We start from the raw sequence: 12,993 nt of genomic DNA on the forward strand, positions 1-12,993 counted from the left end.
TGTTGGGGAAATGCTCATCCTTGCTTTGTTTGAAAGAAAGCTGAACATTATTCCTTGCTTATTGTACTGAAATATAGACGATGTTGCCTGTAAGAGATTTATCTGCAATGGGAGAATCATTTCCTCCATTCTTAAGTGTCTGATCATTTATGTGATTTGGTTTCCAAACAGGACTGTTATATGGGACAAGAACAACATTACCGCACAAGGCTTTCAAGATATAGCTGTCGCTATGGAAAAGTAAGTTCTACTTAGGGCTTCTTTCTAGAAAAATAGAAAAGAGCCAATGGTGTTTGTGTATCTGTGGGGTAATAGAAGTAGCAAGAGAGTGGAAATCAAAAGATCTGGGTCTGAGTTAGTCTTCCGATTAGTCTATTGCTAACCAGCCATGGGATCTAGGAAGACATTGACTTTCTTCCGGTGTGAGTTTCTTCATCTATAAAACGAGGGCAGAGATGCTTGTTCTGCCGAAAGACACCAGATCATGGGGGGTGGAGGTGGGGGATGGGGGGCACACAGTGGTCGCCTTGCTTCTTTCTCTTTGTGGTTTTTGATCTACTCCCACTGAGTCTTGCTTTTTTGCCCAGGATGACAACTCTGAATCCAGTGTTGAGAAGAAAGCTGAGGTCCAGCAAATAAAAAACAAATTGATGAAATAGCAAGGCCAGGGTTCACTGGTCTCATTTCTGTAAAAGGCTTTCTTTAATACCTGCATAACTAAAGTTCTGCAATTATTATTTATTGTCACATTTACTTTTCCAGTAAACTGAGGAAAGACTATAAACATGGCTGGAAAAAAAATGCCAGAAATCTGGTTCTTTCTGAGCTCTTCGGTGCTCATATTGTATTCTACTGGCAGAAATGATCAAAGCAGACGCATAGTATTAAAAATGAAAGTTTACAAAATGTAGGAGGCAGATTAGGGGACAGTAGCGTAGAAGTTGGTCCCCTGTGGAGGGGGAGGGGTGCTCATTGTTTTGGGGGTTTTCCCAGGTTTCCCTCCGGGCACGGCCCCTTAGGTGGAGCTGTCGTGCTCAGCATGGTGACCTGGATAAAACCCTAGAGCTGGAACTAGGAGCCCTCCATTCAGTCCCCAGCTCTGTCACCAACAAGCCTTTAGTCTTAAGCAAAGCATTTCACCTCACTGATTTTCATGAAGTGAAAAGTCACCGTAAATTCTCTAAGTGGCTTTCAGTTGTAAATTCCATGGTTCTCCTTTAGCCAGAAGGTCAGAGTTGCTGCCACCACTGGCCATCACCAGACGTGGATAAGACAGCTTGTACCATCATTCACTGTGGCCACCTCTCCTGGGAGCCTTCTGTGACTGCAGAACCTCCTGTAATTACACCTATTGCACCACAAAACCTTTAAATGGAAGCATATAGTTACACATCGCTGCATTTGGGTGCTAACAGCACAGCTGCCACCCTAATGATGTTGCAGACGGACAGCCCAGACAGGTCTTGTGAGAAGCCAAGAGGATGCACACGCAACACTCTACATCTCCAGATTGGCAGTAGGGCTCCCTGGATTACAGTCTGTTATGTACTCTGTGCTCCAAGATACCAATGGTGTGAAACCACATTTGGTTTAAATAAACCGCGCTGGTCTGAAGCATGGTGAAAGTAGATGAGGGAAAAGAAAATCTTCAAGGCTGCAACAAAAGACATATTGCCTCTTAGTTTCTGTTGGCTGGCTCCTCTTAAGTCAAACAAAAGCAATTTTGCTCAAAGCTAAGGTAAAAATTAAAGTTATAGAAATAACAGCTTTGTCTTTGCTGCTCATTTTACTTTAAGCCACCCTGTAAGAAGGACTGGAGGAAGAGCAGGCTTTTTTTCTTTTTTTTTTCCCCATTAGGTAACCATCCAGATTGACTGCTTTTATTAAGATGACTGTTTGTTTTCTTTATTATTTCTTCGTTATTAGTACCTATTTGGGGAATTAGTTGTTAATGTATTCTTCCAGTAGAAGCCACCTAACTATTCATAAGTCTCCCACCGTGAGTGCTGCTTGTTGTTTAGAGACCTAAGACAAGCCAGCTGTGGAATGCCTAGGCACCAGTTGCCAACACGTGGCCCCAAAGGTCATTCTTCCTGAATGTCTTGTAAGGAACGGACAGATGCATTTTGGTTGGGAGAGAGACGGCATCTGCAGGGCTCGAGTTTGTGGTAGGCGAGCAGGTGTGAGCATTCATCCAGGCACGTAGCGCTTTGTAGCAGGGTCAGGAGCAGAGGCCAGAGTGCAGATTCAAAGTTCTCACGCAGAAATGACTCACCCTTGCATTCTTGTGTCTCATCAGCCGATCAACAGCTGTGAGGTAATAAACAGATCCAGTGTTCCACAGTTGCTTTCCTTGGTGTCAGAGCCTGGGGGACTTGGGGCTGATTTCGGGTGTCAGCTGCCAGGACCTGCGGAGGTCAGGGTGTGGAGCCAGGCAGGAAGGTTTTCTAAAGACAGTCACTGGTCTTGGACTCGCTTATTTAGAGGAGCCCAGAGCCTGAATAGACTGTTTCTGTGGATGCTCACGTCCTTGGCTTGGCAAGCACATGTTTTGGTCCTATTTTGCGTTCTTCCTCTACTGTTCTGGGTCTGTCACACGTTGTCACTGTGGTGATCAAGGTGCCTTCAGCTCTTTTGGTGACGAAAACCCAAGTAGTGAGTTGATGCTGGCCTTCCCCAGCCTTTCTCTCAGGCCATCTCTCCAGTTCCACTGGGAAAATCCTGTCCTTGCTGTAATGGAAAACCAAAAGCAAAACAACAAAACCAGATTCTTTCAAGTCGTGTAGGTTTTGTAGACGGCGTGAATTGGTGGGGTCACCTGTGGTGTCGCACTCGTGATAGGAAAGAAAGCTGACCTGGCTGACCTGTAGTCGAGGACCTAAGATGGTCTGGTAGTTTAGAATTTTCTAAGATACTCTGGCAGCTCTCTTTTCGGATTTTAAAAAAGAGTGCTGAATTAAGGTAATAGGAAATTATTTTCACATAAACATTCCATTTTCTTCTTTTTCTAGGAACTACACATTGAGATTTATGCCAATTCCCATGTATGATGCTTCTCAAGCCTTAAAAACAAACCCTGAAAAAACGGAAGAGGCGCTGCAGAAGGTATTGAAGGATCAATAGCTTAAATATAATAAGTAAACATCTGAATGGAATTGGGTGAATGATAATTCTGAACGTATGAACAGTGCTTTGTATTTTACAAAGCTTTTTTCACATGAGCTTGTATTCTTGTGATCACGACTGGCATAGTGCGTGATGGGGGGAGGAATGAAATGAAGACTAAAACTTGTGAAATTTAAGTGGAGTAAAATAACATTCTTACAACATCAACATGCCAGAGCTTAGGCACGGATAACTTCCCGTTTGTCCCTTGAAGAATGTGTGCAAGTGAATGTCAGCTAGCGCAAGCTTCATCCTCAACAGCTAGAGCCTTCCCTTCCTTCTTCATTGAGAAATTTAGGGTATGACTGAGATCTGGCTTTACCACCTTTGTCTATACGTGTGTCCCAATCCATACCCCTTCCCACCTCCTTTCTGGCAACCCCAGAGCATAGTGGGTAACTTCCCCTTCGAAGCCCAGCCATCCTCAGTGCCTTTGACCCCAGCATCTCTGCCCGGTGCTGGAAATGTGCTCTGTGAGTCATTCCCTCCCTCTTTCATATCTTCACCCCACTCTTTCTATGGTTTTGGCTGCCTTTCTCTCTACTTTTAGATATACTCAGATATTTCGCATCTGGGGAAGCCTACTCCACCTTTATTATGGTGTTGTTTGGGAAATATTCTAAATCTTTCTTCCCTCTTTGTTCTTTCATCTGGTGGTACCAACCTCTGTCTATTCTCCTAAGCTTAACTTTTTTCCCCTATATCTTCTGTAGCCAATCAGTCACCAAGTTTACTGATTCTATAGCATAAATCTCTTCATTAACTCTTCTTCCCTCTATTCCTGTAACAGATGCCTTTATTCAAACCTCATCCTCTCTCACCGGGATGATTACATCCTCTTGTCTCTTTTCCAAGCCGCAGTCAAAAATAGCCATCTTCCTTCATGGTGAATTTGATTAGACTGAAACCTTCAATCTGTTCCTCCCTGGTTGCTTTTAGGATAAAGCCTAATCTCCTTATCTTGGCATGAATTTCTGCCCAGGATCTGCTTCCTATTCACCGCCAACTTCATCTCTTACCAACCCTAGCCTTTGTTTTGTTCTACCTCAGGGAACTTGTTAGAAATGCAAATTCTTGGGCCCCAGAAACTGGGGTGGGCCTTAGCCATCTGTGTTTTTCTGAGCTGTCCTGGTGATTGTAATGTTTGAGAATCACTGCACGACTCTAGATGCTACTCGCGGTTTCTTCACTACTCTGCATATCTGTTGAGACTGAAAGCAAGGGTCAGCTCATCCAGGAAGGCTTCTCAGAGTCCCTTTCCCCTTCTAGAATTTCCTGTGGTTCTCTCTGTCACTGGCATTGTGACATTGTTTTAAGTTACCTGCCTCCATTTTTTTTTCCCTTCTCCCAGTGACTATGAGCTCTTTGAAGGCAGAGGCTGTATTTTTCATCTTGTTTTATTCTCAGAAGCTAGTGCAGTACCTGGCATGCCTGCTTAGATGTTCTTTAGACATTCTTGAATTAAAGGGAGTAAGGTTGGGAGTGGAGGGGAGAGGAAGCTGTGGTGTAGCCAAAGAAACCATCTAAGGTTTGGATTCGGAAGATCTGACTAAATCAAACTCTTCCCAGCTTTGTAAGTTTAGTAAGTAATTTTTCTGCACTTTAGTTTCTTCATCTATATGAAAAATAAAGCCACGCAATAACTGTGTTTAGCTGACCCTTAGCGTATGGTTCATACTGGGTGCCTGACATTATTTTAAATGATTTACATAAATTAACATCCGTCATCTTTAAAATAAACCCATGAGATAGGTTCTATTATAACCTCATTGTACAGATAAGAAAACTGACAAGCGATTAAGTAATTTGCCTAAGGTGTCCCTGAGGGTCAAGTGAGGTGGTATATGTGAAAAGCAGTTTGTAGACCATAAAGCAATATACAAATGTTAGATATCATTACACTTTCCTAAAGAATATTAGTCAGCTTGTAACAAAAGACATATTCTACAGAAACGAGGTTTCTGGTTTCAGATTAGATGTGTAAAGAGTTTGGAGGTCATCATTCCCATTCTCACAACAAGAAAAAGTGCTTAACAAACAGAAAATCAGTGACGTTTCTTAGGTCGGCCAGAGAATTGAGGTTACAAGGCAAACTCACCCTGGAAAGTGGAGAGATGGTAATACAGAGAATCAAGGCTGTGATCAGCTTCCCAGGAGCAGAAGCTAGTGGAGCAGGTAACTCAGAGGAATGCTTAAACAATAACTGATGAATTGCTGGAGGCTTAGTGTGGACTAGTTTAAAAGTGTAAAAAAAAAAAGCTAAATACTCCTAAGGGCTCAGTCTTAGGGAGGCCCTGACCTTTGCATGGGTTTTAGTTACAAGAACCCAAACAAGTGATCCCAATGAAGATTGGAGGATAATTCACTCATGTCTCTGGCAGGGGGGAGGGAAAAAGTAACCGTTTTGAAATATACTCGGAGCATGCTGTTCTCCATAACAAAGGCACACCCTCAAGAGAAACTATTCTACCAGAGCCTTATCTGAGCTAGTGGCAGACAATTAGACCACTGCAGCCCCTTCCAGCCTTCCTGTTTCACTTAAGGGAGGGGGAAAAAAAAGGCCAAGGAACACTTCTGAAGGTCACAGTCCAAGGACTCAGGCCCAGTTTAAAAAAAAAAAAAAAGCCTAAATGTGATCAGAAGATTGTAGACCGCTTCCCCCCCCCCCCCCCCCCCCCGCTACATTTACACCATACATCACGTGTAATAACAGTGAACTACAACTGAGCGAAGCCGTAAGATACTCTTATTTAAGGAGGTGTTTCTAGGGAAACCCCCAAACAGTAGGGGAAACATAAACAAGGTCAGTAGAAGAATGTAACTGGCTCATGCAGGTATAGCACACATTCAGCACGACCCAGAGGAACATAAAAACCTCACATTAAAACACTGATTACCTCAGTTCCTATTACTAGATACATCATATCTGGCCTTCAGCAAAAATTACAAGGCATGCTAAAAGACAAGAAAAAACACAGTGTGAAGAGATAAAGCAAACAGAATCAGACTCAGATATGACACAGATTTTGGAATTATCAAAGAGGTAATTTAAAATAATTATGATCAAATATGTTAAGGGCTCTAACAGAAAAAGTAGAAAACATGCAAGAGTAGATAGGTAATAAAAGAGAGAGATAGGAACTCTAAGAAAAAATCAAAAGGAAATGCTAGAGATCGGAAATGCTGTTACAAGCAAAAAATGCCTTTTATGAGCTCATCAGTGGATTGGACGCAGCTGAGGAAAGAATCATTGCGCTTGTGCTCGAAGATGTGTCAATAGAAACTTCCCAGACTGAAATGCAAAGAGGAATAAAAAAAAAAGAACTGGGGGGAGAAAAGAATAGACTATCCCAGAACTGTGGGAAAAATGATCAAACATTGAACAGCCCTGTAATGGGAATACCAGAAGGAGAAGAAAGAAAAGGGAACAGGAGAAATATCTAAGGTAATAATGACTGAGAATTTTCTGAAATTAATGAAAGACACCAAACCACAGATCAGATCCAGGGATCTCAGAGAACACCAAGCAGATATATATATATATCTCGATGTGTGGGCATGTCATGTTCAAACTGCAGAAAACCAAAGAGAAAATCTTGAAGGAAGCCAGAGGAAAAATACACCTTACATACTGAGAAATAAGGATAAGAATTATATCAGACTTTGAGTTAGAAAGCATGCAAGAAGAAAGTGGAGTGAAATAGTCAAGTGTTGGGGGAAAAAAAAAGCAGCCTAGAGTTCTGTATCTAGCAATATTTTCCTTCAAAAATAAGGAAGAAATAAAGACTTTCTAAGACAGTGGTGTTACAAGGGATGACAGGGAGAAATTGGCGATACTCTCTTATAACATACCTGCACTACTTGTGAAATGGTATACAGTTGGCCCTTCTTGTCTGCATCCATGGATTCAACTGGCCATGGACTGTGTAGTGCTATATTATGTACTATTGAAAAATATCTACTTATAAGCAGACCTGTGCAGTTCAAACCCATTTGTTCAAGGGACAACTGAAGTGTTATTTGAAAGAGAAGTTGGATGAATTGTAAGTGTATATTGCAGACACTAGGGCAACCACTAAAGTATTTATGAAGTATGCTCAACATTCTGAGAAAGGAAAGAAAAGTGCAATCATAGACAATACTTAAAACCAGAGAAGGCAGAAAAAGAGGGGAGGATAAAAGAAGAAACAAAGAACAAATGCAGAATATACAAATATATTAATTATAAAAGTTATGGGTTTTTTCAAATGAAAAATTGGTGACTTTAAGGCTCACATTTATTGTTTTTTTTTCCCCCTAAAATACATACTATGCTCTTATATATTCAAGTTTTCATTTTAACAGAACTCTGTCCTCTGGAAGAAATAAAGCTCTTTAATTTTACTCTACTGAAGAACAATATTGTGATTCTATACTCAATCTTTTTTTTTTTAATCTAAAAAACCCCAGCATTTTTTATTAAATGCTGTGTTTATTAACAGCATTCTGTGCTGCTGTTGTTTTCAGCAATGAGACTGAAGATGTCTAAGTGACTCTAGACTGTCTCCCAGGTCACTGCTGTGCAGGGGCACTGGCAAATGTTGATAAGGGCACTTTTGGCTCTTTCTCTTTCCATTTGACCTGAGTCAGGCCCCTGTCCTGTCCTGGTTCTCTGTCTTGGTCTCTGCAAATACTTTCAGTGGGGATGTGTACCTGACTATTATTAAAGACACTTAAGCATTGTTTTTCTTCCTTCCCCTTACACTAGCTTTTAGAAGTGAGCTTTGAATATTATTTTTTTTCTAAAATGCTCCCTCCAGGCTCAGGCTGTGCGGCACCATTGGTGCACCTGGGGAAGGCCTGGAAGCACGTGGGCCAGCCTTGGGTGCACTGCCTGTATGTGAGCTGAGCCGCCTGAATAAACGAGCTGCTCTCAGAACTGGCCCACGGCCAGGGCTGAATGAGGCCAAATGTAGAAGAACAAATAACAAAACAAAAGCACCCAAAGCTGGGTGGCAGTGTGTGCCTGTCATATTTCAGGCAGGAATCCTTTTGTAGCAAAGACATTCTACCTTGATGGTAATGTCACCTTGGAAAGAGATGACTTCTTGGGAAGCAGCAAGAGAAAATTAATGTAATGTAATGTCATGGTATTAATGTGTCACTTTAATGATGCTTCATTTCAGGGATCTTTTCATTTTCATAATTTCTTCATTTATGTTTAGTAGAATGGTACATTTTGTTCTGCTTTGTAGTTTCCAGGGATGATAGTAATTATAGCCTGTATTTTAATTGTTCCTAATTGGTATTAAGTAGTCATTTTAGCATATGCAAAATTAAAATGAAAATGTAATAATCCTAAAAGCCTCACAGTTATTAGAAGTTCTTAACCAGGGAACTCTAGTGACAAATTAGAAGCCAAATGGTTAAGTTGCATTATTAAAGCAAATAAAAACAGCAGTTGAAAAAAAAATAGCATTCGTAATCATCTTAAATCACTCTTCAGAATAAAACACATGAATAGGTATTCATTATTCCCAGTAGTTTACTCTGCATTTTTTGTTCAATGTATTATATACCTGTTGTATATTTTTCTTCTTCAGTACCTTATTTCAATCTAGTTATCATTTGTATGAATTTTTCATCAAACATTATGTATAAAAATGTAGATTGTCAAGCAACTTCACGATTTCTCATTTTCTATAGAAATCCATTTTCTTATTTTTGGTAATTTTGCTAAAACCATTCCTGTTTTTGAGAAAACATGTAAACCTGGTGGATTAAGGAAATTGGTATATGGCTTTGAGTTGTACCAGCCTGTATCCTTCCAATTTTGTACTATTTTCTCCTTTTTTTACCCTTAAAGAATTTTCTGAGTGCTGGTGGATTCAACCACAGAGGTTCAGAAAGGACCATCCATACACTGTAGGGGGTATTTATTTATCTGAACTGTTTCTTGGTTAAAAATTCATAAGAGAGAGAGATTGCGATCCTGTACAGGAAAGTGATGAGAAGTCACTAAGTGGGGTCTCTAACCCTGCAGGCAATTAAATGCTTACTCATCTTTCTCAACTACTGAGTCACATAAAAATTACCACAGTTACCTGTGAGTGAAATTTCTAACTAAAGACAGCCAGAATGCGTCACGACCATAGTGTTTCCCCATCTCATACGTTTTTTGGGGTCAGGGCCCTGGCAGGATGTGTGAATTATTTTTGCTTGGGTCTTCAGTTCAGCAGCTGGCTGTTGCACTGATGACTTTACGCTCTGCTGAGTCTAAATGTGTTCTTGAGAGAGACATGTGCTTAATTTCCAGATAGAAAACTATCTGCTCCGGAATCACGAGACTAGAAAATACCTTCAAGAGCAGGCCTACCGCCTACAGCAGGGCATTGTCACCAGCACCACACAACAGGTAAGAGGGCACCAGTTTTCTCCCAGTGCTGGTTTCTCCTCCTCCTCATGCTGAACTGTCCCTTGGGAGAGCCAGGGACCAAGGATTTCTATCTTGGAACCATTCCCAGTGGGGCAGTAAGAACCCATTTCCGAAAATGACAACAAATGTAAGTAGAGTTTGGGGGAGGTTAATTCTAATGCTAAATATGCACTATTCATTGTTGATGGTTTTGTGCCTTTTAAGATTGTCAGTAAGGTGTATCGTAGACTTGTATACAACTATTAGGAACCCTTGATTACAGATAATAAATATCTGAGGGCATTCAAATTTGCTACTTTGGAGACATTCTATTCCTATTCTTCTACTCCTTCTCACTTCTATGAGTAGGAAACAAATTCCCAGATTCCTCTGAATAATTAAGAATTTGTTGAATACTAATTAACACAAGTGCTGAAGAGGAACTAAAGTGTTTTTCTCTTGTACTTCATTCCTCTTCTCTTTACCCAACTTTAGAATAAAAAAAGCATGGGATGTTTTCCTCCAAAAATATTAACCAAAACCTAGGATCATAAGATATTTGAGGAAAATGTATAGGATGTCAAAGAAAGAAGAAGATAAACCAAAGAACTGAGGTCAGATAATTCAGAGTACAATAGAGGACTTTATAAAAGTATTGTAATTAGTAAGTTTAAAAGGACTTGAGAGAATATTATATCCATAAAATGGGAATTAGCTGCTATGAAAAGGGATAATTAGAGAATAAGAAATAATGCTTAACAATTGAAAATATGGAAACAGTAATATAGAATTAAATTAACCAATAGGGCACAAATAAAGCTGTTTCTCTGGTAAAAAACAGAAAATTTTAAAATGTGCAATAAAAAGACATGAAAATATGAGAGAAAAGTAAGTCAAATGTTGAATATATTAAAAATGGCCAATAGCCTGCTAATAGGAACTTTGAAATTTAAAAAGAGACATAATAGAAAAAATTAAAAAGAGAAAATAATGGAAAAGCATTTCATATGAATCTCTGAGTTGATATGACCTGCTGAAATTGATCTGGAGAAATAGGTAAAGGCCCACAGCTGATCAGAACACCTAGAATAAAGAAAAAACGTCTCAAAGAGCTCCAGAGAGAATAAACAGGCTATCTTAAAAGGGAACTAGAACCAATTCTTAGTGTCAATCTCAATTACTAGAAACAAATGAGGTTTGGAGGGGGATTTGTTTTGGACCAGGAATTCTGTATCTAGCCATTTTATCAAACAGATGTGAGGGCAGACTAAAACTATATTCAGACATGGACTGAGAAATTTTACCCCCAATATTCCATATGCCAAAAGCTTTTTGAGGAAATTCTCCAGCATAACAAAGAAACATAAGAAAGTATACAATATGAGGTATAAATAAGAAACTGTACCAGAAATGAAATCATGGAAGTTGTACAAGCTGAAAGAAAACTTTAAAAAATTGCTGCTTTGGGACAACCTGCTTTGAGCTGTAGAATTAAATGATATAGGATTACATTTCTTTCTCTATGAATCCCGTAATCATAATTCTGTACCTGCATTTTAGTGGACTTAAAATTTTAATATCAACTTAGACAAGGGACAACCTAATTATTGTTACATTAAAAAAATATAAATGTTGGAAATCTTAATGTAAAATTAATGAAACATTAAAATTAGGAGTTGAAGAGGGAAAAATGTGAGTGTTAGTATATTAAATTTGTACTTTTTGTTTCATGCAATAATCCTCTGTTCTATAATTCATCAATCAAAAATACAGATATAAATCTACTATTTAAATTTAAAATGGAAGCTACGAAAAGAATTTAAAAAGCATAGGGTTTTCAAAAACGTTTATCTCAGTAGATTGAGAGGAACTGACTGGTAGGGAAAGTTTTCTCATTTGAGACCATTTTGTATGGTTTGTTCTATTTCCTTACTTTGTGCAGATGTCATTTTAATTTTTTGTGATGTCTCTTTGGTTTTGGTATCAGGGTAATGCTCGTCTCATAGAATGACTTGGGAAGTGTTTCTTTCTCTTCAGTTTTTTGGAATACTTTGAGAAGGATAAGTGTTAAGTCTTTCAGTGTTTGATAGAATTCACCTATGAAGCCATGTGATCCTGGGCTTTTGCTTGTTGGAAGTTTTTTATTACTAATTTAATTTCATTACTGGTAATTGGTCTGTTTGTATATTTTATTTCTTACTGATTTACTCTTGGGAGATTGTATGTTTCTAGGATTTATTTCTTCTAGGTTGTCAATTTTATTGATTTATATTTGTTTGCAGTAACCTCTTATGATTGTTTGTATTTCTGTGATGTCACTTGTGACTTCTCTTTCATTTCTGATTGATTTATTTGAGCCTTCTCTCTTTTTTTTTTTTTTTTTTCTTGATTAGTCTGGCTGAAGGCTTTGTTCTCCTTTTTCTAGTTTCTTTAGGTGTAAGGATTTGAGATTGTTCTTGTTTCCCAGGGTAGGCTTGTATCACTATAAATTTCCCTCTTAGAACTGCTTTTACTGCCTCCCATAGATTTTGGATCATTGTGTTTTCATTTTTATTTGTCCACAGGTGTCTTTGACTTCTGCAGTGATCCATTTGTTGTTTAGTAGCATATTGTTTAGCCTTCACGTTTGTGGTTTTTTTTTTGCAGTTTTTTTTCTTGTAGGTTTCCTGTCTCATACTGTTTGGTCAGAAGAGATACTTGATGTGATTTCAATCTTAAATATATTGAGAACTGTTTTGTGGCCCAGCATGTGACCTATCCTGGAGAATGTTCCATGTGCTCTTGAAAAGAATGTGTATTTTACTGCTTTGGAATGAAATGTCATTTTAATTTTTTGTTGTTCCTTTTTCTTAAAAGAGAATGAAAGAAAGGTGTCCATAATAAATGTGTCATGTATAATCTTTCAAGTAGGTAAAATTATATGGATGACTGCATAGATGTGCATAGAGATTTGTGAAAGAGTGTTCACCAACATGTTAATGATGGTAGTCTCAGGTGTTGTGATTAGGCGAGTTTTATTCTCTTATACATCACAGTATTGTTCAAATGCTTTACAGTAAGCATGTATTATTTATATAAAAAAAAGTAAAGCAACATGTGTTGTGGAAAAGAAAAACAGTAATTATGAATATTGGTGAAGTAACGGGGTTATGAGAAGGAAAACATTATTTTGACCTTACTAATGCCTTAAAAATCTAAATTTTTTTTTCTTGCAAGGGACTACTATTAGCTTTTAGTACTTCATGGTTTACTGTTATTTCCTAGTTTTAGTGTTTAACATTAAAAGCAATGAGAGTGCTGAAATCTTACATTGACCCTTTGCCTTGGGTTCCTTTATGCTACCATAATGCAGGCTTTTCTTAATACAATCTCCTTTTAACTTTTCTCCTCATTCACAGGGGGTTTGCTCATCCAAAAAAATTACTGCTGCAACC

The 12,993-nt window shown here is 38.7% G+C and overlaps 1 protein-coding gene across 5 annotated transcripts in view; it reads left to right on the top strand.

Annotated features, from left to right (window-relative positions):
• CARMIL1 (capping protein regulator and myosin 1 linker 1) overlaps positions 1 to 12,993 on the top strand; it is a 303,069-nt gene that overhangs the window by 211,752 nt on the left and 78,324 nt on the right. For all 5 annotated transcript variants that reach the window (XM_057699574.1, XM_057699573.1, XM_057699569.1 and 2 more), the window contains 3 exons: positions 172 to 240; positions 3,012 to 3,105; positions 9,461 to 9,559. In XM_057699574.1, coding sequence (XP_057555557.1) covers positions 172 to 240; positions 3,012 to 3,105; positions 9,461 to 9,559 — 262 coding nt within the window. The remainder of the gene's footprint in view (positions 1 to 171; positions 241 to 3,011; positions 3,106 to 9,460; positions 9,560 to 12,993) is intronic.

Source organism: Hippopotamus amphibius, chromosome 11, assembly GCF_030028045.1.
Source record: "Hippopotamus amphibius kiboko isolate mHipAmp2 chromosome 11, mHipAmp2.hap2, whole genome shotgun sequence".
Lineage (NCBI taxonomy): Eukaryota > Metazoa > Chordata > Mammalia > Artiodactyla > Hippopotamidae > Hippopotamus > Hippopotamus amphibius.